The following is a 27,734-nucleotide window of genomic DNA, read 5'->3' as shown; positions in this document are numbered from 1 at the left end:
TATGTACAGTTCTCATCAAAATTTATGTGGCCAACATTTCCTGAGTTTTTTAGGACACACAGTTGCCAAGTTATCAAAAGGTGTAAATTTACATATGCTTCTTGCTGGTAGGTGGGTAACCCTGGAAGGTCAGGCTTTTAGATAGCCTGAAGAACGTCAGTAGTTATTCTGGCAACAGGATCCACACTAATATTTTATTCCTGAGGCCAACCCAGTGGCAACAAAGTGATTCGTGGTTGAATTGAATCCAGCTGTATATTTCCCCAACATATTTTAAGAAGCACTGCCCGGTGAGAAGTGTGAACTGTGGTCTAGGTGGAGACAAGGCCAGAGTCAGAGGACATGGCTAAGGCAGTGATGGGAGAAGGGATGCAAAAACAGAAGATGGGGAATCCATAGTAGTTGAAACGCAGTTTGCAGAACCTGTGAGGATCTTCCACAAGTGTGGGAAGGACTGTGAGAGTAGGCATGGCAGTTTCAAGGACAGTGGGTCTCACCTGTACTATGTTTTCTGTAGAGGCAGTATGACATCAAGTTAGAAGCACAACTCTGGATCCACACTGTCTAGTTTTGAATCCTCTTCTGTCACTCACTAGCTATCTGGTGTCAGACAAGTTACTTAACTGTTCTGTGCCTCCGTTTCAGAACTGCAAACTGGGGATAATAGTATGTTGATGAAAAGAGTCAAATTCTTTAAAATATTTGAACTTTTATGAGTAACAAATGGCCTGTGACACAGTCCCACGAGATTCTGTCTCAGGTGGTCAGGCTAAACTTGATTTTATACATTTTAGGGAGACATAAGACATCAATCAATGTATGTAAGTTGTACATTGGCTTGGTCTGGAAAGGCAGGACAACTGGAAACAGGGGCTTCCAGGTTGTAGGTGGATTCAAGAATTTTTTAAGTGGCAGTAAATTGAAAGGGTTAAGTTACTGTCTAAACATCTAGAATCAATACAAGGGAATGTCTGGGTTAAGACAAGGGGTTGTGGAGACCAAGGTTCCCATTATGCAGATAGAATCCATAGAAGGGAGCATTTCTTATCAGACTTAAAGAGTCTGTTCTATCAGTCTTAAGGTGCCTGTTTCAGTGTTAATACTGGTCAGCTGTGTCTGAATTCCAAAGAGGGGAGAGTATAATGAGGCATGTCCAGCCCCTATCCCCCTGACCTTATCATGGCCTGAACTAGTTTTTCAGGTTTACTTCGGAATACACTTGGCCAAGGGGAGGGTCCATCAGCTGGCTGGGTGGCTTAGAATTTTATTTTAGATTTACAAATAGTACCCATCACATTGGGTTATTGGACATATGAAAGGGATATATGTGTAAGGCACATGACAGGGGCTCTCAAGTGTCAGCAGTTATAATTCTGACCTAGGTTTCCCAGATGTCCAAATGTATTTGTGTTGAAGGTGTTGGGAATTGCATGCTGTGACAGATGATCTTGCTTTTCACTCAGGCTTGAGAGGAGGGCACAGGGGCCTGGTCCATAGCACACTAAATAAAAAATGAAGCAACTATGGACAGTCAAGATTTAAAGGAGTTTTCAGTTTCAACTCACAGGGAGCTAGGTGAAGGGAAATTAGGGAGAAGTATGAATCCACCTTCAGTCAAAGATATGATAGGCAAAACAAAAGTCACAGCAGAGTTCTTTAAAAATTAAAAAGAAACCCCGCATCAAAACACTTGAAATATTGTGACCTAGTTGAAAGAAAGGAATGTGGGCATGAAATGAAGGTTTGGGGGAAGCGATCTTCCTCTATAGTGAACAGGGGTTGGTTCACAAATGCCCATGGGCCAAATCTGGCCTACTGCTGGTTTGTGTATGATTAACAAGCTACAATTGGTTTTTACATTTTTAAATGATTGAAAAAATCAAAAGAAGAATATTCATAATATGTGAAAACTATGTGCAATTTACATTTCAGTGTGCATAAATAAAATTTTATTATAACACAACTATGCTCTTTTTTTATGGATTATCTCTGGCTGGTTTCATGCTTCAAGGGCAGAGTTGAGTATTTGCGACAGAGATTGTACATCCTCCATGCCTTAAATATTTACTCTCTGATCCTTTCCAGAAGTTATTGACCCCTGGTATTAGTGAGTTAAAGTGTGGCTGTATTTCTCACTGCTTCATGTTCCCTGAACACCATTTAATATTTTCTCTTTGTAATAATGTATAACATGCATGAAAGCATAATTAGTGTTTTATTTCACTTAACCCTTTACAATGATTATTTTAAAATTAGGATGCTCTTTTTAAAGATTAAAAATTACAGTTTTAGCTATTGCGTGCAGGGCTTAATTCCTAGGTAATGGGTTGATAGGTGCAGCAAACCACCATGGCTATATTTGCCTATGTAACAAACCTGCATGTCCTGCACATGTATCCTGGAACTTAAAATTCTAAAAAATCACAGTTTTGCAGTTTACAAAATTCCACCAGGAAACTCTAAATTACTCTTCAATACCCTGGGGGAAAAAAAGTCCTGCATCTTTCTAAACCACAGACATGTTCTTGTGGGGTGAAGGCTGAGGAAACTAGTCTCCAGTGTGTAATTTGATTTTCCCCACTCTCTCCTATCTTATGTGTTCAATAAATATCTGTTGAATTGATTTTCATCATGTTGACAGATAAACTTGGTTGGCAAGAATAGGAAAGTCGTTTATTTATTTGTTCTATGTGAAAATGTAGAACTTTCAAAACACCAAGAGCATTTTTAAGTATCTAATGATGTGGCACTTTGTTAGAATCTGTACAAAGAAATAGGCAAAAATCACAAATTTATGGTTAATGGGTACTAATGCAGCCAGCAGTACATGAGGTCACCCAACTGTTTTTAATTCTGTCAGGGTGTTTTCTGTAGCATTTTTAACTTTTACAGTATATGCCACATTTAATGAGAGAAGGAAAGGATTACATTTGTCTACTGTTATTACTTCTCAGTAGTTAGCAAAGAGATACTCTCTTAGCAGTCCCAAAAGATACTATTTTAGCTGCCATTACATTAACATGAAACATTAATATTTGCATGCAAAGTTTTTTTTTCCTTTGGGAATGAAGGGGTTAATTTTAAAAATGTTAAGAAGGGACAACTGAGGTCCCAAAGAAAATATTTTCTTACAACTCTAAGGCAGAGCCATTTGGCTATTTGGAAGAATTGTTTTATAAGATGGGTTTTTATAGCAATCATATCCATGCAATCAGTGATGCTGCTGAGCTTGGTCCTATTGGCATCCTGATGAGTTTATAATGTAATTTAATACTGACCATTTTAAACATATGATCAACCTTTTCAGACTATTTTTTCCTGATTTTTCACATGACATTTCCCAATGACACTTACATTTTAAAATGCTCAGTTTATTAAAGATTGAAATCAGAACCAGATGAGAACAGTACCAATTGATTAGGCTACCATAACTTGGCAACCCTGTGTGTTTAGTGTGATCAGTGCTAAAAAGGTGAATTATTCACAGTGTTACACAGATGTATAAACCAGCATACTTTGTAATTTAAAAACCCTAAAATACTCTACTTTTCTCATAATTGTATTAATGCATGAAAAGGATGAATCACTCATTCCGGTGATTCAGCAATGGATTTGAACTATCAAGCCATTATAAATACCCTTAAACTGCAATATACTATTTTTAAAAAGTAAAATATGAAAATTTACTTTTCTGGAATAAATATGTAGCATGAAGCCTGGCACATAATAACTGCAAAGAAAGTAGTTTCATGATGATATTTGGTTTTTGGGGCTTTTTGTTTGTTTGTTTGCTTGTTTGAGATGGAGTCTCACTCTGTCACCAGGCTGGAGTGCAGTGGTGCAATCTTGGCTCACTGCAACCTCTACCTCCTGGGTTCAAGCAATTATCCTGCCTCAGTCTCCCAAGTAGCTGGGACTACAGGTGTGTGGCACCATGCCCAGCTAATTTTTGTATTTTTAGTAGAGACCGGGTTTCACCATGTTGGCCAGGATGGTCTCGAACTCCTGACCTCGTGATCCACCCACCTCGGCCTCCCAAAGTGCTGGGATTACAGGCCTGAGCCACCACGCCCAGCCGATGATACTTGTTAAGAATATGGGCTATTGGGGTCAAACTGACTGAGTGTGAATCCTATTTGTGTTCTTTACAGATTTTTGATCTATGGCAAATTTCTCAACCATTCCAGCCCTAGGTCACTTCATCTCTAGAATGGGAATAATAATAGGACCTACTCAATGGGATCAGTAAAAGCATTAAACATGATTGTGCAATGTAAAGTGCTTAACAGTGTCTGAGCTGCAAATTCTAATTCTTAAATGTTCTATCAGTATTGCTATATTATTGTTATCTTCTATCTTCTTACTATGATTTTAATATAAAGTTACATATAAATGCCAGTATAAAACATAAATTGAATTGTGATACTACAAATTCTAATCCTGAGAGCCTCAGATTACGAGGTTGAACAGTTCCCGTTCCCTTTTTAGGTTCAAGCGTTGGCCTTTTCATATATGCTGCTCTGCAGAGGATGCTGGTTGAGTTCTATGGACTGGATGGATGCTTGCTGATTGTGGGTGCTTTAGCTTTAAATATATTAGCCTGTGGCAGTCTGATGAGACCCCTCCAATCTTCTGATTGTCCTTTGCCTAAAAAAATAGCTCCAGAAGATCTACCAGATAAATACTCCATTTACAATGAAAAAGGAAAGAATCTGGAAGAAAACATAAACATTCTTGACAAGAGCTACAGTAGTGAGGAAAAATGCAGGATCACGTTAGCCAATGGTGACTGGAAACAAGAGAGCCTACTTCATAAAAACCCCACAGTGACACACACAAAAGAGCCTGAAACGTACAAAAAGAAAGTTGCAGAACAGACATATTTTTGCAAACAGCTTGCCAAGAGGAAGTGGCAATTATATAAAAACTACTGTGGAGAAACTGTGGCTCTTTTTAAAAACAAAGTATTTTCAGCCCTTTTCATTGCTATCTTACTCTTTGACATCGGAGGGTTTCCACCTTCATTACTTATGGAAGATGTAGCAAGAAGTTCAAACGTGAAAGAAGAAGAGTTTATTATGCCACTTATTTCCATTATAGGCATTATGACAGCAGTTGGTAAACTACTTTTAGGGATACTGGCTGACTTCAAGTGGATTAATACCTTGTATCTTTATGTTGCTACCTTAATCATCATGGGCCTGGCCTTGTGTGCAATTCCATTTGCCAAAAGCTATGTCACATTGGCGTTGCTTTCTGGGATCCTAGGGTTTCTTACTGGTAATTGGTCCATCTTTCCATATGTGACCACGAAGACTGTGGGAATTGAAAAATTAGCCCATGCCTATGGGATATTAATGTTCTTTGCTGGACTTGGAAATAGCCTAGGACCACCCATCGTTGGTAAGATATTTATCTTAAAGTCATCCCATTTTACTGTTCTTCCTTGTCATATCTCCAGATATAGAAGTCCAGATTGTAATCGTAGCACAGATTTGTGCAAAATAAATCTGCATGGAACATCTCGTGGTAATGATTTATTCAAGACTGCTTTGAAATAATTGAGAAAGCGAATATGCATGCTCTGGGATTTGTATTCACTCTTTATTTGGGAGAAACTCAAAATGCCTGCTTTTTTTTTTTTTTTTGAGACGGAGTTTCGCACTGTCGCCGAGGCTGGAGTGCAGTGGTGTGATCTCGGCTCACCGCAAGCCCCGCCTTCCGGGTTCATGCCATTGCACCTGCCTCAGCTTCCTGAGTAGCTGGGACTAAAGGCATCTGCCACCATGCCCGGCTAATTTTTTTTTTTTTTTGGTAGAGACAGGGTTTCACTGTGTTAGCCAGGATGGTCTCCATCTCCTGACCTTGTGATCTGCCTGCCTTGGCCTCCCAAAGTGCTGGGATTACAGGTGTGAGCCACCGCACCTGGCCTCCCTGCTTATTCTTATCCAAATATTTAAGAGATTCTCTTCTTCTAACTCTCAGTAAACCACGTTGGAAGTAGTGGAGTAATATATATACTAATTATAACTATATATAAAACTGATATAATTAGGGTATGGGATGGATGTTCACACTATTTCCATGAAACTTACTTTTTTTCTTACTGTCTTTTCAGGTTGGTTTTATGACTGGACACAGACCTATGAGATTGCATTTTATTTTAGTGGCTTCTGCGTCCTGCTGGGAGGTTTTATTCTGCTGCTGGCAGCCTTGCCCTCTTGGGATACATGCAACAAGCAACTCCCCAAGCCAGCTCCAACAACTTTCTTGTACAAAGTTGCCTCTAATGTTTAGAGGAATATTGGAAGACACTATTTTTGCTATTTTATACCATATAGCAATGATATTTTTTGATTCTCAAGCAAATTTTCTAGAGTCAAGACTATTTTCTCATAGCAAAATTTCACAATGGCTGACTCTGAATGAATTATTTTTTTTTTACATATCCTATTTTTTATGTAGTGTATGCATACCCCTATCTCATGTATTTTTTTCTCTTTCTCCTCCCCACACCATCAATGGGACTATTCTGTTTTGCTGTTATTCACTAGTTCTTCACATTGTAAAAAGTTTGACCAGCTTCAGAAGGCTTTCTCTGTGTAAAGAAATATAATTTCTCTGCCGACTCCATTTAATCCACTGCAAGGCACCTAGAGAGACCGCTCCTATTTTAAAAGTGATGCAAATAGCATGATAAGATATGTGTGAAGCCCACTAGGAAATAAATCATTCTCTTCTCTATGTTTGACTTGCTAGTAGACAGAAGACTTCAAGCCAGCCAGGAAATTAAAGTGGTGACTAAAACAGCCTTAAGAATTGCAGTGGAGCAAATTGGTCATTTTTTTAAAAAAGATATTTTAACCTACAGTCACCAGTTTTCATTATTCTATTTACCTCACTGAAGTACTTGCATGTTGTTTGGTACCCACTGAGCATAAACTGTTTCAGTTCCTAAGGTGTTTGCTGAGATGTGGGTGAACTCCAAATGGACAAGTAGTCACTGTAGACTTTCTTCATGGTTGACCACTCCAACCTTGCTCACTTTTGTTTCTTGGCCATCCACTCAGCTGATGTTTCCCAGGAAGTGCGAATTTCACCTGTTTCCAAACTGGAAACACATTTCTCAATCATTCCGTTCTGGCAAATGGGAAACATCCATTTGTTTTGGGCACAGTGGGGATGGGCTGCAAGTTCTTGCATATCCTCCTGGTGAAGCATTTATTTGCTACTATCAGATTTTACCACTATCAAATTTAATTCAAGGGCAGAACTAAAAGTGAGTGTGTGTGTGTGTGTATGTGTGTGCTATGCATGCTCTAAGTCGCCATGGGATATGGGAATGGAAAAGGGCAATAAGAAATTAATACCCTTATTCAGTTGCATTTAACCTTAAGAAAAATATCCTTGGGATAAACTCCAATGTTTAATACATTGATTTTTTTTTCTAAAGAAATGGGTTTTAAACTTTGGTATGCATCAGAATTCCCTATAGATCTCTTTGAAAATATAGGTGCCTGGGTATCATGCATAGAGCTTTTAATTCTGCTGGTGTAGGCTGTTGCCCAAGCATCTATAATTTTACTGAGCTCTTCAAGTGATTCTGATAACACAGCCTGGATTGAGAATTTTTATAAGATTGGTAATGGAAAAACATTTATTCTTTTAAATAATAATTTTTTTAAAACCCAAGAGGTCAGGGGTTTTTATAAACAAATAGCCAAGTGTTCTTTAAATAGGAGGCACTCTTCCCATTGTGCCAAAATCATCTTTTCATTTATTTTGAAATATGTATGATTATTTTATACTTGTATGTTGCCTTTCTTCGAAGGCACCTGAAGCACTTTATAAACACGAATCCTCACAACACCTCTGTGAGGTAGGTAAATAGTACTTTTCTATGTAGTAAACCTGGAGTATGGAGAATTTCATAACAGTTCATTCTACTTAATAATGCAATAATGGAGCTCCAAGATGTCTTGGACTTTTACACCACACTCAGACTTCTGGAAAGTTTTCTGTACCTCATTCTTTAGTCCCTGTCAAGGTTAGTAAATAAAATAAGTGACATAAAAAAAAAAAACTAAACTACATGTTGTGTTGAAAGTTCCTTTTTGCCAATGTTATGTTCAGGAAACACAATAACCTGAAAAAGTTTGACTTTGATGTGACATCTTCATGTTCATCAGTGCTGATAATCGTCCAAAGGCATCTTCACTATGTCTACTAAATAACATCCAACGTGGGCATTTTCTATTGTCTAGGGGATGAATTTTAAGTTACAATAAAATATTTTTCTTTGTTTTGCATCAGTTTGGTTGCTTTCTCTCCTCTTAGTCAGTTCTCCACCCAATTACAGTGACATGTCACTTGAATGTAAAACTATAAATTACCTGGCATAATTCAGACTCTGGAACGTGGTTATTGGACAAAAGCATATTCAAAATACTTAGCTACTTTGACCATTGCCTTCCAAAAAGCTAGTATATCAGCTTTACCTCTTGTGGTAAAGAGTACTCTGCAGGTCTTAATTCTTAATAATAATTTATAGAATTCTTAATATGTTTCAAGCTTATGTTGTTTAACCCTCATAATAACCTTATGAGATGGAGATTATAACCCTCATTTTATAATCTAAAACATAATTGTCATAATACTATGGACAACATATTATAAAAGTATAAGTAATTTCCAAAATCAAAGTGCAAAATGTTTCTCTCTGTAGAAATTAAAGTAAACCCTTTAATTTCTAACATGGTTCAGAAATTAGGCCTAGCCAGGAGGGTTGCTCTAAAGCCAATCCTTTGGTGAACAGAGAAAATTTTCTGTAGGGTAATCATGTCAGCAGGGAAGAAGGTTCAGCCACCGACCTTTAAAGGGCTCATGAGGAACAGTTCCCAAGAACCAGGAGTTCCAGCACTGGGAGGTCATGAGCAAACATATATGCCAGCCAACCAGTCCAGTGACCTTAGGTAGCCTTGGTGCTTAGCAGTTGGTATAGAATTATCCTAACTCAGGATGTTCCAGGACACAAAGGGGAGCTCCATTTTGAAACAAAGGACAGCTCATTTTCTCTTTTACTTAGAAGGAATATTATATTGAACACATAAAATACATGATTTACATTAGCAGTGCCATGCACTTTCTCCTTCATTAGTAACAATCTTGGGCTGGGTGCAGTGGCTCATATCTGCAATCCCAACACTTTGAGAGACCAAGGTGGGTGGATCACTTGAGGCCAGAAGTTGGAGACCAGCCCAGTCAACATGGTGAAACCCCATCTCAACTAAAAATACAAAAATTAGCCAGGTGTGGTAACACATGCCTGTAATCCCAGCTACTCAGGTGACTGAGGCAGGAGAGTCACTTGAACCCAGGAGATGGAGGCTGCAGTGAGCCAAGATTGCGCCACTGCACTTCAGCCTTGGTGACAGAATGAGACCCCATCTCAAAAAGAAAAAAATCTTGGGACCGTCTGCTATATAGTCAATTGTATATGAAGGATGTCAGTAAAATCCCTCTTTGAGTAAGGAGTTTAATCGCAGTCAGTTAAAATGATCAGAGCTCTATGAATACATGGATAATACTTGGGACTGCAGTGTACATACTTGTTAAGGTTGTGATTCCACAACCAGATTGCCTATCTCAGTCCCTGTGGCCAGGTGACTGTGAGTGAATTATTTAGCCTCTCAGAGCCTTAGTTTCCTCATTTATAAAACACATCATAGGCCTATTGTGGGAATTAAATAAGATTCCCAATATATATACCTGATACGTAGTAGATGTCCAATAAAATATTAGCTATTATTTTTGTTGTCATTCTTAAATGTGTTGCTTCTCTGTACCTGAGGGAGTCATCAAGTGTTCCGGGAACAGGTGTAGGGTTAATGTTTGCATTAAAGGGCTTCATTTGGAAGAATAATGAGCCTCTGTTATTCCTAATCACATAACTGTCACAGCTCTTGCCTGTTCTTGTCAAAATCTTCTTTCCCTAGGGATTCATGACTCAGCACATTTTTTTGGAATTGCCATTCAGAAGCTCTGACACAAAACAAAACACAGGCTGTTCCTCCACAAATCAAATACAAGCCACTTTGTAAATTGAATTGCTATGGGAATTTGAACTTTTTCTTTCTTAAGAACTCTCATCTGAGCTGCTCAGAAGGTGGGCCTGAAACTGGGCAGAAAGCAAAATGATCCGATTTGTTTACCGAGTACTAATTGGCTTCGGCTCAGGGCCCTTACCTCACTGCTTTCCAGCCTTTGAGACTTACTCTTGAGGGAGTGCAATTTCTTGCCAGGTCTCCTGGGACTCTATTCCTAGTAGATCTCAGCCGCATTCGTTGTTTTTTTGCTGTGTGCATTCCTTGTCCTAATGAATCATTTACTTTTATTCTTTCTCCTTGCAAAAAGAAAAAATAAATTTAAATTTAATCAGTTTTTAATAAAAAAAGATATTCTAAAATCTTTCGTAAGCAACATGTTTTCAATACATAATAATTTACCGTGGTCAAGTGCTTTCCTGCGATAGGACACCTTAAAACTACATAGCCACAAAGATATGCTTATTTTTTCTTCCTGGAAAATTTCCTGATGTGATAAAGCAAGTTCTTATTCCTCCAGCTTAAATCTGAAAACTGCTGAATATCTACAGCTCTAATAGGGCATTGCCAAGGGCAGCCCAAATGACTTCAGAACCCTAGCAACAATAGAGCAGGCATTTTTCTGGAAAGCACTCCCTAATAAACTTCTTGCATGCAAACTCTGTTTCATAGTCTGTTTCCCACCAGGAAACTGAGGACAACTGAAATCCCAACATGGTGAGATAATGCCAAATACACAGGGTCATCAGAGCAGAGAGGGAGGGAGACACCTTTTCTTGAAGGCCTTTTATGGGCCCAGTATTGTTCCAGTATTGTTACAGGTACTTCACAAACCATGTCTCATCCTGTTTAAGTTCTAAAAGTGTTGGCAAGACTGGCTGCTCGACTGTCAAGATACCACAAAGATGCCTTCTTATCTTAGGACATTTGGGGTCTGGCTCTTTCCTGACAGGTTGAGGTACTTCATTTCTTATTCATCCAACACTTCTTAAGTGAGCCCCTAGTATGTGTTAGGTACTCTCCCAGGTACCAAGGATATAATGAGCAAGATAGACAAGGTTCCTGCACTGTTTGAGCTCATCGGTGCCCCAGAGTTGATCAGAATAAGTTAGATGGCAATGCAGTTGTAACAGAAGCTGCAGCTCCTGTGGGAAATTCTGGAGCTGGGATGGTCCTTCAGCATTAGCCCAGTGGAGTTCAGTCATGTCTGACTCACATTAAGATCCCCAAAAGAGTGGATTTAGGGGAGCAAGATGGCTAACTGGAGAAGCCTGGCACTCTTTCCCCTCACATGAAAGAACCAAGGAAAGAAATACACAGCTAAAATTTGACTGCAGTGTTGAAGGGAGAGTGCTGGAGTACAGTGGGACAGTGGAGATACACCTGTGGTGACTGGAAGTCTAGGAGGGCAGTGTGGAGGTACCTGGCGTCTGCAGCCCTGTCTCCTCCACCTAGATCAGATTGGCCCAGAGACAGGAGGGACTTCCCGTTGCGTGGGAAAGGAAGCAGAAGATCCGCACCGGTCCTCATTGATACTGCAGACAGCTACAGTCCTTACAACAGGAAAATCATGCAGTCCTCACAAGTCCTGAGCCCAGTTTGGAGAGCTGCTGGGGATTCACTCAGCTGCATTGCCCCAGATTAGGAGCACAAGGTGTGTACTCCCTATCTACCCTCGAGCCTCTGTGAACCAAGCTGCTCAGCACAGTGCCATCTTTTTTTTTTTTTTTTTTAGTTTTAATTAGCACGGCTTTATATTACCTTACATGGAAACAATATGTAAGTAATAACATTGAAAAAGACATACCGAATCAAAGGAGCTGTTCTGATCACAGGTGTTGGCAAAGGTATAGTTCTGGGAAATAAATTTTATACTTAAAACTCAAGGGTATAATTATATTTTTATATTCACACTTATCTGCAGGAGTTTAGACTAATAAGTTTAGTAACAGAACCGTGTGTGAAAAATGAAGTGCAATGGAATAGTAAAATAGATTACTCAAAACAATTCAGATAATAAAAAAAAAAAGTAAATTTAAATGCTCCTCTGGTGATCACAAAGTTTTCAAAGCTGCATATTTTCAAAGTATTTTTGTAGGCTGAATAATATGCTTGCCTTATCATTGTTGAATGAATAATCCATATTTCTCCTTTCTCTTTTATGATTTTTATGTTTTCAGAAATCAGAATCAAGTGGATTTTACATTGTAATATCAGAATAGAATAGGCTTTTGCCTTTCTGAATTTGCCCTCCCAGAGTTCAAGCATCTGATCACCATTTAAAAAAGCATTTATCATTTCTGATTATTTCATTAAGAATCGAATTCAAAGCAGAAACATAAAAGTTTGTTTCATCACCTAACCAAACTTTTTTTTTATAGCCAAGATGTACATGCATTTTTATAGCAGATAGCCCATGTACACAATTTGGCATATATGAAGTCTTGCCCTAATAGTGGCATTCACAGGTTTTTTTTCTATGTACTTAAATCAGCCCAAGGGATAATGTTACAGTAGGTAGTCAGACAGCAGCAGGGCAGGAGAGGGCCCCCTTCCCCCACCACCAGGAATGTCAGGTGACCATCAGGTGATGCTCAGGAGGTTGTTAAACTGTCTCTCTAAATTAATAATTGGTTGCAGCTGGCACTGGGGAAAGTCAGTCTTCCAATAGATGGGAAAATCCTGAAACTCGTTATCAGCGGCTTCCCAATAAGATCTCAGGAGTTGAGCAAGTGGCCTCAAACATACGCACTAAGAGGCAAAATGGTGGTGTTTAACTGGTATATGACCTTCCTCTAGGAACTCTCAAATGGTAGGGGGGAAAACAGCTCAAGTGAGTATGTGCACACGATTTGACTTTATAGAATTTAGATGCCTAAAAAACGTCATTATATTTTCGAGACTCAATTTACTATTTTATCAATTTTACTGAATTTATCAATTTATGTAATATTTTTAAATGTTACCAAATATTTTGACCAATAACCATAAATATGTAGTATATGAAACTTTCTTTCTATAGATCTAAAAATAATTGTCTGAGACTCGGTCATTAATAAAAGCAAAAGCTTTACTTAAACTCTTATAGTACTTTGGAGCTTTCTACAAATAATCCCACTTGTGAACATTACTTTCAGTAGAGTTGTAAAAGGAAGATACATATACTGACTTCATCATTTATACAGAAAATGACAAGATTATATTTATTTTTAACTCTTGAGTTTTTCTATTTTCTATTTCTACCTCTAGTTTTCAGTAAAACTCCTTATATTGGCCATTTATTTTAAATGTAAGTAGTTAACATTTACAAATTAAAACATACACATACCTTCAGCATAGACGAAGTACGAAGTTAAAAGAAAGAAGAACGTGTACACATTTTTATATTAAAAATTACCAGGTTATTTTTCTATGTAAATGATATATGCTGAGATATTAAATATCTATTTCAGAAGATTAAAGGCAATTATATTGTGTTATGGTACATGATGTTATAGAAAAGTTAGATAGCCTTGTCACTGAAATGAAGTTAGACACAAATTACACTTAGTTTTTGTAGACCCCTAATGAAATTTAAAATAATTACTTCTAAAGCATTACTTCAACTGTTTGATTAGAATGTTTAAACGATATAAAGACCTAAGTATAATACATACTTTACAATTTAACTCTAATAGCATAAATGGCAATAAACCAAACAGATTAATGAGTTTATAGCAATGCAATTGGCAGATGAAATAAATAACCCCAGGTTAAATCCTTGTTATCATGTTATGCTATGCCAAACACTGGCTGATAGAAAAGTAATTTGTACTTCTATTGTATGTTATACCTTCTATATACATAAATCATAAAATTATATAAAATTAAATACATAGTTCTCATAATTCTAAGAAACTTGAAGAATTCCATATTATTTGCTGATTGTTACCTTCAGTATTTCTGACAAGTGCTTTGTTCACATACGTCTCCTGCAAATCAGTAATAAATTTGGGTAGCATTGACTTTCAAGCTTCTTCTGTAACAAGCTTCTTCAATAACTATAATAAGTGGAGAGTCGTAAAGACTCCGTGCTAATAGTTCTGTACAACACGTTTTTGAAGTTTCACATGAGAAATAATTCTGCACTCTATGCTCACCAAGAAATTCAACATTAATTAGTTAGGATTTTCTATTGCATAGGTTGATTATTTATATCCCTCACATTTTTTAATATGTTTTAATTTAGACATTCAGCTTTGCTTGGCAATTTATAAATTATTTATTCTTGCATCTTCTACTTTTTTGTGTTTATTTTATTGCATTTCTTTTCTATTTGTCTTTTTTGCTTGGTTTAGGTTATTTTTATTATTATTATTATTATACTTTAGGTTTTAGGGTACATGTGCACAATGTGCAGGTTTGTTACATATGTATCCATGTGCCATGTTGATTTCCTGCACCCATTAACTCATCATTTAGCATTAGGTATATCTCCTAATGCTGTCCCTCCCCCCTCCCCCAACCCCACAACAATCCCCAGAGTGTGATGTTCCCCTTCCTGTGTCCATGAGTTCTCATTGTTCAATTCCCACCTATGAGTGAGAACATGCGGTGTTTGGTTTTTTGTCCTTGCGATAGTTTACTGAGAATGATGTTTTCCAGTTTCATCCATGTCCCTACAAAGGTCATGAACTCATCATTTTTTATGGCTGCATAGTATTCCATGGTGTATATGTGCCACATTTTCTTAATCCAGTATATCTATCGTTGTTGGACATTTGGGTTGGTTCCAACTCTTTGCTATTGTGAATAGTGCCGCAATAAACATACGCGTGCATGTGTCTTTATAACAGCATGATTTATAGTCCTTTGGGTATATACCCAGTAATGGGATGGCTGGGTCAAATGGTATTTCTAGTTCTAGATCCCTGAGGAATCGCCACACTGACTTCCACAATGGTTGAACTAGTTTACAGTCCCACCAACAGTGTAAAAGTGTTCCTATTTCTCCACATCCTCTCCAGCACCTGTTGTTTCCTGATTTTTTAATGATGGCCATTCTAACTGGTGTAAGATGGTATCTCACTGTGGTTTTGATTTGCATTTCTCTGATGGCCAGTGATGATGAGCATTTCTTCATGTGTTTTTTGGCTGCATAAATGTCTTCTTTTGAGAAGTGTCTGTTCATGGCCTTTGCCCACTTTTTGATGGGGTTGTTTGTTTTTTTCTTGTAAATTTGTTTGAGTTCATTGTAGATTCTGGATATTAGCCCTTTGTCAGATGAGTAGATTGCAAAAATTTTCTCCCATTCTGTAGGTTGCCTGTTCACTCTGATGGTAGTTTCTTTTGCTGTGCAGAAGCTCTTTAGTTTAATTAGATCCTATTTGTCAATTTTGGCTTTTGTTGCCATTGCTTTTGGTGTTTTAGACATGAAGTCCTTGCCCACGCCTATGTCCTGAATGGTAATGCCTAGGTTTTCTTGTAGGATTTTAATGGTTTTAGGTCTAACATTTAAGTCTTTAATCCATCTTGAATTAATTTTTGTATAAGGTGTAAGGAAGGGATCCAGTTTCAGCTTTCTACATATGGCTAGCCAGTTTTCCCAGCACCATTTATTAAATAGGGAGTCCTTTCCCCATTTCTCGTTTTTGTCAGGTTTGTCAAAGATCAGATAGTTGTAGATATGTGGCATCATTTCTGAGGGCTCTGTTCTGTTCCATTGATCTATGTCTCTGTTGTGGTACCAGTCACAGTGCCATCTTGAGACCAAAGTCACCCCTTGAATGTACCCTGCTCTAGGGGCTAGCAGCCACTGCACCTCTCCAGCACTGGCACACCATCTTCATTCCACAAGTCCACACAGATGACTGAATGCCACAACACCAGCAGTGTGGAGCCAGAGCCCAGAATCAGCTGTGACTCTGGTCCTGCACAGCCAAGAAACCAACCTCTATTGCTGCACCTCCAGCCAAAAAATGGTCTGGCAGTCCCACCCAGGGTGACCCCTCCATTGAGCTGGCCAAACTGCTGCATACCCTATCCTAAGCAGAAGTGGTCCCTGAGCCTCCAAGCAGCTGATATGCCTCTAGGCCAGTGGAGCGGAAATGTGTCCAGGATCTAGAAACAGCCCTGTAGCACTCTTGCCCTCCACAGACATGCCTCTGGACTGTCCAATGTCCCTGCATCCCCAACAAGGGCCTGAGAAACAGTCCCGCAGGTCGCTCCTGGTGGGCATGCCTCCAGGCTAGCCAAGTAACTGTTCACCCATGTATTGGGCTTGAGAAACAGCTCCATGGGCCACTTCTAGTGGGCACAGCCTCATGCCTGTGCTTGCATTCTGGACTTACACAACAGTGCTGGTGGGCTATTCCCTGCAGAAACACCACCAGGTTAGCCGAGCAGTCATGCAGCAATGTCATGAGTCTGAGAATCAGCCTCGTGGCTCCCCTGACAAACAAGTCCCCAGGCCAGGTTGGCAGCCACATGCTCATGTTTTGGACCTGAAAAATAGCCTTGTGGGCCACCCACAGCAGATATGCTTGTAGGCTGACCAAGCAGCTTTATGTCTGTGTTCTAAGACAGAGAAATAGCCCCCTGGGTCACCTCCAGCAGTCATGCACTCAGGTCAGCTGAGAAGCTGTGTTACCGCATCCCAGACCTGAGAAATAGCCCTAAGGGCTGCCCCTAACACATATGTCCCCAGACTGACCAAGCAGCTGTCTGCCTGCATTCTGGACCTGAGAAACAGCTCTACAAGGTTCTCCTGGTAGGCACACCCCCAGCCTGGCCAAGCAACCATGTGCCTATGCTCCTGGCAAGAATAACAGCACTGTGGCCTCAATCCTAGTGAGCCAGTCCCCAAGTTGGCCAACACACTGTGAATACGCCTAAGCCCTTGGCCTGTGAAACAGCCTGGTGAGCCCAACACCAACAACACTGCTGCCACAACCTCTCTCAGCCTTGGCCACTGAGAAATTTTTAAATGCCACTAGTGTGGATTATAGCTGAAGAAACTACACAAAGACTACACCGTTAAATCTACCTAGAACAAAGGCCAACATATCCCACCAAAATGATATCCCAAGACCCATTCATACAAACAAATTTTTCCTGACAAAACCTAATTCTTAAAATTGGAAGAGGTGACTTTTCCACTAGATGCATAGAAATTCACACAAGAACACATCAACCATGAAAAAGCGAGGAAACATGTCATCTCCAAATAAAAACAAGAATTCCTAGTAACAGACTCCAATCAAGAGGAAATATATAAAAATGTCAGAAAAGAATTCAAAATAATAATCTTAAGGAAACACAGTGAGATACAAAAGAATGCAGATAGACAATTCAATGAAATCAGGAAAACAATTCATGATTTGAATAAGAAATTCCACAAAGAGATATTATAAAAAAGAACCAGACAGAAAGAGCTGACGAATTCAAAAAAGAAATAAAAGGTACAACTGAGAGCTTCAACAGCAGACTAGACCAAGCAAAAGAAATAATTTTTAAACTTGAAGACAGATTATTTGAAATAACACAGGCAGACAGAAATAAAAGAAGAAAAAAGAAAAAAGAATGAAGAAAGCCTACAGGATTTATGAGACACCATTAAGTGAACAAATATTTGTAAAATGGGCATCCCAGAAGGAGAAGAGAATGGAAAAGTTGAGAAAAATATATTTAATGAAATAATAGCAGAGAACTTCCCAAGTCTTCGGAGAGATATGGACATCCAGTTCCAGGAAGTTCAAAGAACCCCAGAAAGATTCAACCCAAAAGGTTCTCTCTGAGGCACACTAGAGTCATATTGTCTAAAGTCAAAGACAGAGAAAGAATTTTAAAAGTAGCAAGAGAAAAGCATCAAGTCACATATAAAGAAATGCCTATTAGACTAATAGCAGATTCCTCAACAGAAACCTTACAGGCCAGGAGAGAACGGGATGATATATTTGAAATGCTAAAAGAAAAAAAGTGCCAGCCAGGAATATCATACCCAGCAAAGCTATCCTTCAGAAATGAAGAAGAAATAAAATCTTTTGCAGACAAGCAAAAACTAAGGGAATTCATCACCACTAGATCAATTAGTCTTACAAGAAATGTTCAAGGGAGTCTGACATCTGGAAGTAAAACCACTATCATGAAAACTATAAAACTCACTGGCAGAGCCAATACACAAAGGAGAAAGAAAAAGGAATCAAATCTTATCACTACAGAAAGCCACCCACCTACAAAAATAAACAATGAGAAAGAAAGTAAGGAACAAAGAATATACAAAAGAACCAAAAAACAATAAAATGACAAAAGTAGATTCTTGCCTATCAATAATAATCTTGAATGTAAATGGATTAAATTCCCCATTTAAAAGATATAGGCTGGCTAAATGGATTTCAGAAACAAGACTCAACTATATGTTGCCTATAAGAATTTCACCTCACCTGTAAATGCACACATAGATGGAAAGTGAAGGGATGGAAAATGGTATTCCATGCAAATGGAAACCAAAACTGAACAGGAATAGCTATACTGATATTAGACAAAACAGATTTCAAGTTAAAAGCTGTAAAAAGAGACAAAGACATTAGATAAATAGTAAAGGGACCAATTAGCAAGAGAATATAACAATTGTAAACATTTACCCAACCCTGGAGCACCTAGATATATAAAGCAAATATTATTAGATCTAAAGTAAGGCAGAGATCCCTGTACAGTAATAGTTGGTGACTTCAACATCTCACTCTCATCATTGTAAGAGATAATCTAGACAGAAAATCAACAAAGAAACACTGAAGTTAAGCTGCACCATAGACCAAATGAACCTAACAGATATTTACAAAGCATTTCACCCAACACCTGCAGAATACACGTTCTTTTCATAAGCACATGGGACATTCTCCAGTATTGACTATGTGTTAGTACACAAAACAAGTCTGAATAAAACAAAATCAAATCATATCTAGTATCTTATGTGACCACAATAGAATAAAACTAGACATCAATAAGAAAAGAAACATTTGAAACTGTACGAATACATGAAAATTAAACAACATGCTCCTGAATGACCAATGGGTGAAGAAAAAAAATTAAGAATGAAATATTAAAAAATTTCTTAAAATTATGAAAATAAAAAACACAACACACCCAAACCTATGGGACACAGCAAAAGCAGTATTAAGAGGCAAGTTTATTGCAATCAATACCTATTTAAAAAACCAGAAATATTCAAATAAACAACCTAATGATGTACCTCAACGAACTAGAAAAGCAAGAACAATCCAAACCCCGAATTAGTAGAAGGAAAGAAATAATAAAGATCAGAGCAGGAATAAATGAAATCGAGAAAAAACATCCCCACAAAACATCAACAAAACAAAAAGTTGTTGTTTTTGAAAAGATAAACAAAACCAACAAGTCATTAGTTAGACTAAAAAAACAAAAAAGAACACAAATAAATAAAATCAGATACAGAAAAGGAGACATCACAATGGATGCCACAGAAATATATAGGATCATTAGAAAATATCTTGAACAACTATATGCCAATAAATTTAAAAATCTAGAGGAAATGGATAAATTCCTGTATACATACAACCTACCAAGATTGAACAAAAAGAAATAGAAAACCTCAGTAGAACAACAACAATTAATAAGATTGAATCAGTAATAAAAAGTCTTCCAACAGCCTGGGCATGGTGGCTCATTCCAGTAATCCTAGCACTTTGGGAGGCCGAGGTGGGTGGATCATCTGAGGTAAGGAGTTCAAGACCAGCCTGGCCAACAACCTGTCTTTACTATAAATACAAAAATTAGCTGGGCATGGTGGCATGTACTTGTAGTCCCAGCTACTTGGGAGGCTGAGGCAGGAGAATCACTTGAACCTGGAAGGCAGAGGTTGCAATGAGCCAAGATCGGCCTACTGCACTCCAGCCTGGGTAACAGAGCGAGACTGTGTCTCAAAAAAAAAAAAAAAAAAGTCTTACAAAAAAGAAGAGTCTAAGACAGATGGCTTCACCCCTGAATTATCTCGAATCTTTAAAGAAGAATTAATACAAATTCTTCTCAAACTATCTCAAAGAACTGAAGCAAAGGGAATTTTTTCTAACTCATTCTATGAGGCCAGCATTACCCTGATACCCAAACCAGGTAAGAACAGAACAGCAACAAAAAAGAAAACTACAGGCCAATATCCTTAGTAAATATGGATACAAAAATCTTCAACAAAATACTAGGAAACCTAATCCAACAACACATTAAAAAGATAATATGTCAAAATCAAGTGGGATTTATCCCAGGAATATAAGGATGGTTTAATATATGCAAGTCAATAAACATCATACATCACATCAGTGAATAAAGGACAAAAACGATAGGATCATCTGAACAGATGCAGAAAAAGCATTCGATCAAATGATCAAACAAAAATCCCAAAATGATAAAAACTCTCAATGAATTAGGCATAGAAGGAAAGGTCATATCTAACAAACCCACATCTAACATCTTACTGAACAGGGGAAAGCTGAAAGGTTTTCCTCTAAGAACTGGGACAAAACAAGGATGTCCACTCTCACCACTCTTATTCTACATAGTACTGTAAGTCCTAGACAGAACAGTTAAGTGAGAAAGAAATAAAACACATCCAAATTGGAAAGAAAGAAGTAAACTTTTCCCTGTTTGCAGATGACACGCTCTTATATGTAGAAAAAGCCAAAGACTCTACCAAAAAGCTCTTAGAACTGACAAACGAATTCAGTAAAGCTGCAGGATACAAAATTAACATACAAAAATCAGTAGTGTTTCTATACACGAACAACAAACTAGCCAAAAAAGAAATCAAGAAGGCAAATCCCGTTTACAATAGCTAACATAATATAATATAATATAATAACCAGAATTTGTCAGGAAATATTTATTTGTATGAATGGGTCCTGGGGTATCAGTTTGGTGGGATATGTTGGCCTTTGTTCTAGGTAGATTTAACAGTGTAGTCTTTGTGCAGTTTCTTCAGCTACAATCCACACTAGTGGCATTTAAAAATTTCTCAGTGGCCAAGGCTGAGAGAGGTTGTGGCAGCAGTGTTGTTGGTGTTGGGCTCACCAGGCTGTTTCACAGGCCAAGGGCTTATGTGTATATATACACAGTGGGTTGGCTGACCTGGAGACTGGCTCACTAGAATTGAGGCCACAGTGCTGTTACTCTTGCCAGGAGCATAGGCACATGGTTGCTTGGCCAGGAGTTCAAGGCTGCAATGATCTATAATCATACCACTGAACTCCAGTCTGGGCAACAAAGTGAGACCTCATCTCTTAAAAAAATAAAAATTAAATTAAAAAAAAGAAGACATATAGGTGGCCAATAAATATGAAAAAATGCTCAACATCACTAATCTCAGGAAAATGCAAGTCAAAAGGGCAGTAAGGTATCATCTTCCCCAATTAAGATGGCTATTATCAAAAAGACAAAGCATAACAACTGCTGTCAAGTATGAAGAGAAAAGGGAACTCTTATACACTGTTTGTGGGAATGTAAACTAGTACAGTCACTATGGAGAACAGTATGGAGGTTCCTCAAAAAACTACAAGTAGAACTGCCATATGTTCCAGTAATCCCACTACTGGGAATTTATCCAGAGGAAAGGAATTCATTATATCAGAGACATCTGCACCTTCATGTTTATTGCAACATTATCTACAATAGCCAAGATATGAAATCAACTTAGCTGATTCTGAGTTGACCAATGAATGAGTTTTTCCCTCCCTTAAGGGCAAATATTATGAATTCATGGATTTTAAATTTTGGAGGAGGGAGAATTTCAGCAATGGCAGTTTTGTTGTTGTTGTTGTTTGATGCTCAAATTTTCTACCAAATTGATTCCTGAGTCCAAAGTCCGCAGAAGGTCAATAGTCTTTGATAGTTTCTTTACTTCCCAGTAGGATAAGATATTTTAGGTTCATCCGGGATATTTTTTTGCCCCAGATCTGGAATTAGCTATTCCTCCAAGGAGGCTTTGGGGATAGTTTTTAGACTGTAATGTGGGTACTAGAGATACTCATTGCTACTGGGTTGGAGATTGTTTCTGCAAAATTGGTATTATTGTTTTGTAAGCAGAAAATGCATCATGAGTTAATACTGACAACTCTAATTTAAATCAATGATCACATATTTTTTATCTAACTTCATTATTTTTGTATTTAAATTCTTTGTTGCTAAAAATCCTGATTTTCGAATGACGGTAATGTAAGTATTTGCTTTATCCTACTATTTGTATAAAATTCAAAATAACAGTAATATTACAATTATTACTCATAATATGATAACTGAAAACTGTTTTCTAGTTCTTTTTGTCTCTAGAGTAACCTATTCTAGATGTGTGAGCCAACTATGTTATAATCCCTTGAAATGGTTTCTCTCCGTGTGACTAAGTCACAAATTTGATACTTACTTGGGTTTATTTGTGCACTTTTAATTTGTATTTCTCCTATCATGAGTGAGACTGAATATCTTTTTACGCATTTAAGAGATATTTGTATTCCTTTATTTGCAAATTCTCTTTTTCTACAGGACAGTTTGCCTGTTTTTTCCCTGTTTTTAGAAACCCTTTCTATTCTATATTAGGGATATTTACTCCTTGTTTGTCTGTACTATAAGTTGAAATTGGTTTTTCCCATTTTTTCATTTGTCTTTTTATTTATCACATCTTCTGCCATGTTAAAGCTTTTTTTATTTTTATGTTTAACTCATTTTTATCATGTTTTCTCAAATTGATTTAAAATATAAATTTGTATAACTTAGTAGCTTTGATAGTAACTTAGTAGCTATGAGTTATTTGTATAATTTAGACAGTAGCTTAGATACTAGCTAATATTTTTACTTATTTGCTTATTTTTGTAATTATAATAAAAAGCTTACATAGTACAGAGTGAATTTTATAAATATTTCCCATTTATGCCTTATGAGTTTTGTTCCATGCTTAGAAAGGCCTTCTCAACTTCAAATTATTTTTTAAATGTATCAGGATATTTTTGGTTACAGACTATGGAATACTAACATTAAAGATTACAAGGATATATATTAAGAATATTTATTATCTTGCATAGCAAAAAGTCTGGAGCTAGGAAAATTCCAGCATAGTTAATTTTGTGACAAAACATTGTCATCAAGGACCTAAGTTGTTTTCATCTTTTTGCTTTATAATCATAAGTATAGTAGTTTATCCTCTTACGCTGGCTGTCCTCAGGGTCTCCAAGGGCTGCCACTGTTCTAAGTGTCATATGCAGACAACCATAAAAATAGAAAATGAAGGCTTCTCCTCAGACTTCATGTTTGGACAAAGTGGAAAACCATTCTCAGAAGGCCCATGGTTGGACTTGGGTCCAAATCATGCTGCATGATCATTTCCAGTTCAGTCACTGCATTGGAGATGAAATTGGCAAGAATGACTAATAAAGATTTAACTGGCTGAGCATGGTAGCTCATGCCTGTAATTCTAGCACATTTAGAGGCTGAGGCAGGAGGCTCTCTTGAGCTTAGGAGTTTGAAGCCAGCCTGGGCAACATAGTGAGACCCCATCTCTACTTAAAAAATTAAAAATTAGCTGGGTGTGGTTGCATGCACTATAGTTTCAGCTGTGCAAGAGGCTGAGGTGGCAGGATCGCTTGAACTCAGGAGTTGGAGGTTGCAGTGAACTATAATTGCAATATTGCACTCCAGCCTGGGCAACAGAGTGAGACCCAGTCTCAAAAAATTTTTTTAAAAAGATTTAATCATGAGACTTGGGCAGGGCCTGAAGCAAATGATTACCACATGTGAGCATAATCTGGGTTTTGAGAGAAAGAAAAAAATCACCATTGTGTAGTCTTGCAGATTCATTTCTTACACATAAAACTTCCATCCACCTAAAATTTGTGTTAGTGTAAGCAATGAGCTAGGGATCAAGCTTATTGTTTTTTCCTAAACAACTAGCTAGATGTCCTATGTATTAAATAACTTATCTTTTAAATCAGCTCCCTTATGATTGTTTCTAAAAGGAAACAGGAAAATCTGCTGAGAGCATGGGAATTTTTGGTCAAGTCTTTTAAATTCACTATTTCACAGAAATCCCTTGTGAGACGTCTCCTTCAAATCACATTGCTCACATCACAACCAGACCCCAAATGTCAGAAACTGTTAGGCGATGTTCTCTCTGCATCTAAAACCTAGACAAATAGTGCAAAACATAATTTAAAATTTATGAATTCTAGGCCGAAAGTCATGTGATATGCCAGCTATTTTTATTTTGAAAATTGGATACTTAAGTGTACCTGCATGCTATTTATACTGAAATAACTGAATGCCCACCATGTGCCAGCCACATAGTGGCCTTAAGAAGCTTAGATTTTATGTAAGGCAGAGAGATAAAAAACAAATAGATCTGTGTGTGTGTGCATACATATATACATACAATGGACAGAAAGAGTAAGAGGGATGAGCAGGCTAGGATATGGGGATGTTTTTAAAGATATAATTGACAGGGAAGTTTTTCACTGAGGAGTTGATATTTGAGTAGAGTCATGATGCAAATGAGAAAGCAAGCTACATGGCTACCAATGGAAATAGCAGTCTAGGTTGTTGTGGGAAGTCAGGGACCCCAAACAGAGGGACTGGCTGAAGCCATGGCAGAAGAACGTGGATTGTGAAGATTTCATGGACATTTATTAGTTCCCCAAATTAAGACTTTTATAATTTTTTATGCCTGTCTTTACTGCAATCTCTGAACATAAATTGTAAAGATCTCATGGACGCTTATCACTTCCCCAGTCAATAACCTTGTGATTTCCTATGCCTGTCTTTACTTTAATCTCTTAATCCTATCATCTCGTAAGCTGAGGAGGATGTATGTCACCTCAGGACCCTGTGATGATTGCGTTAACTGCACAAATTATTGGTAGAGCATGTGTGTTTGAACAATATGAAATCTGGGCATCTTGAAAAAAGAACAGGATAACAGCAATGTTCAGGGAACAAGAAAGATAACCTTAAACTCTGAGCACCAGTGATTCAGGTGGAACAGAGCCATATTTCTCTTCTTTCAAAAGCAAATGGGAGAAATATTGCTGAATTCTTTTTCTCAGCAAGGAACATCCCTGAGAAAGAGAATGCGTCCCTGGGGGTGGGCCTCTAAAATGGCCCCCTTGGGTGCAGCTGTCTTTTATGGTCAAGCTGTAGGGATGAAATAAGCCCCAGTCTCCCATAGCACTCCCAGGCTTATTAGGACGAGGAAATTCCCACCTAATGAATTTTTGGTCAGACCGGTTGTCTGCTCTCAAACCCTGTCTCCTGATAAGATGTTATCAATGACAATGCATGCCTGAAACTTCATTGGCAATTTTAATTTTGCCCTGTCCTGTGGTCCTGTGATCTCGCCCTGCCTCCATTTGCCTTGTGATATTCTATTACCTTGTGAAGCACATGATCTCTGTGACCCACACCCTATTTGTACACTCCCTCCCCTTTGAAAATCACTAATAAAAACTTGCTGGTTTTGCGGCTTGTGGGGCATCACAGAACCTACTGACATGTGATGTCTCCCCCGGACACCCACCTTTAAAATATCTCTCTTTTGTACTCTGTCCCTTTATTTCTCAACCCGGCCAATGCTTAGGGAAAATAGAAAAGAACCTACATGACTACTGGGGACAGGTTCCCTGCTACTAAGTAGAGCAACAGAGTTCCAAGGCACTGAGGCAGGAATATGCTTAGTTGTGATGGGCGGAGTAAAGTGAATGAGAAAGAGAGGAGATCAGAGAATGAAGGAACTTACAGGCATCATACGGAGCCTTATAGGCCACTGTAAGGATGTTGGCTTTTGCATTAAGTGAGGTTGAGATCAATCCAGTGATGAGAGATAGGGAGCGGAGAGATTGGAAAGGAGAGAGGGAGGAATAAAGGAAAGAAGAAAGGAAGGCAAGCAGGAAGGAAAGAAGGAAGAAAAGTGATAGATCTGATTTTATTTTTCAGATAGGGTCTCACTCTGTCGCCCAGGCTTTAGTGCAGTAGTGCAATCGCAGCTCACTGTAAGTTTTACCTCGTGGGCTCAAGTGATCCTCTCACCTCAGCCTGGAGTAGCTGGAATTACAGATGCACACTGCCATGCCTGGCTTTTTTTAATTTTATTTTTTGTAGAGATGAGGTCTCACTATGTTGCCTAGGCTGGTCTTGAACTCCTTGTCTCGAGCGATCCTCCTGCCCCGGCATCCCAAAGTGCTGGGATTATAGGCATGAGCAACCATGCCTGACCCTGATTAATGCTTTAAGAGAATCCTTCTGGTCGTTTAGTTGAGAATGAACTATAGGAACACAAGGGGGAAAAGCAGAGAGATAAGGTAGGAAGCCATTACAGTGATTCATTTGGGAGATAAAGGTAACTTGGAATAGATTAGTGACGGTGGTATGTAATCAGATTCTGGATATACTTAAAGGTAGAGTCAACAAGACTTACTAAGTTTGGTATGGGGTATGAAGGAGAAAGGCAAAAATTATCCCAAGGCTTTTGGCTTCAGCAACCAAAAGAATGGAGTTGCCATTTGCTGAGATGGGAAAAGTTATGCAGATTGTAAAATAAGAGCCCTGGGGTGTCTATGTTAAGTTTGAGATAGCTACTATGCATCCAAGTGGAGATGTTCAGCAAGATGTACAAGCATGGAGTTCAGGGTTGCTGTCTGTGTACTTGGGAATCATCAGTCATGTAGAAGGTATTTAAAACTACAAGTCTGGATGAGATAACTAGGGAGTGAGTGAAGACAGACAAGGAACGAGTCTGAGAATTCCATGAAATCAACAAAAGAGACTAAAAGGGACCAAGTCAGTAAGATAGGAGGAAAAGGAGAGAATAGTGTCTCTGCAGCCAAGTGAAGAAAGCGATTCAGGAAAGAGGAAGTGATCAGCTGTGTTAAATGATGCTGACCGATCAAGTAAGGTAAGGGCTGCACACTGAACACTGGCTTCAACAGTGTGGAGATCATTTGGTGGTCTTCATAAGTAGTTTGCAGGAGTAGTTAGCACACAAGTGTCTCATTAGAATGGGTTCAATAGAGAATTGGGGGAAGTGATTGGAAATCATCAATATAAATAATTCTTAAGTAGTTTATTTTTGTGTATGATGAAAATATAAACTCTGTTGAAAATGTAAACATGTGGCATTATTTCTGAGGGCTCTGTTCTGTTCCATTGATCTATATCTCTGTTTTGGTACCAGTACCATGCTGTTTTGGTTACTGTAGCCTTGTAGTATAGTTTGAAGTCAGGTAGCATGATGCCTCCAGCTTTGTTCTTTTGGCTTAGGATTGACTTGGCGATGCGGGCTCTTTTTTGTTCCATATGAACTTTAAAGTAGTTTTTTCCAATTCTGTAAAGAAAGTCCTTGGTAGCTTGATGGGGATGGCATTGAATCTATAAATTACCTTGGGCAGTATGGCCATTTTCACGATATTGATTCCTCCAACTCATGATCATGGAATGTTCTTCCATTTGTTTGTATCCTCTTTATTTCATTGAGCAGTGGTTTGTAGTTCTCCTTGAAGAGGTCCTTCACATCCCTTGTAAGTTGGATTCCTAGGTATTTTATTCTCTTTGAAGCAATTGTGAATGGGAGTTCACTCATGATTTGGCTCTCTG

The 27,734-nt window shown here is 38.2% G+C and overlaps 1 protein-coding gene across 4 annotated transcripts in view; it reads left to right on the top strand.

Annotated features, from left to right (window-relative positions):
• SLC16A9 (solute carrier family 16 member 9) overlaps positions 1-8,309 on the top strand; it is a 59,864-nt gene extending 51,555 nt beyond the window's left edge. For all 4 annotated transcript variants that reach the window (XM_055274381.2, XM_063637897.1, XM_055274382.2 and 1 more), the window contains 2 exons: positions 4,489-5,403; positions 6,119-8,309. In XM_055274381.2, the coding sequence (XP_055130356.1) occupies positions 4,489-5,403; positions 6,119-6,297 (1,094 nt within the window). In that variant the 3' untranslated portion in view covers positions 6,298-8,309. The remainder of the gene's footprint in view (positions 1-4,488; positions 5,404-6,118) is intronic.
• The last annotated feature ends 19,425 nt before the right edge of the window (positions 8,310-27,734 follow it).

The sequence above is a fragment of the Symphalangus syndactylus genome, chromosome 4 (genome assembly GCF_028878055.3).
Source record: "Symphalangus syndactylus isolate Jambi chromosome 4, NHGRI_mSymSyn1-v2.1_pri, whole genome shotgun sequence".
Lineage (NCBI taxonomy): Eukaryota > Metazoa > Chordata > Mammalia > Primates > Hylobatidae > Symphalangus > Symphalangus syndactylus.
This window is presented reverse-complemented; position numbering and strand designations above follow the sequence as displayed.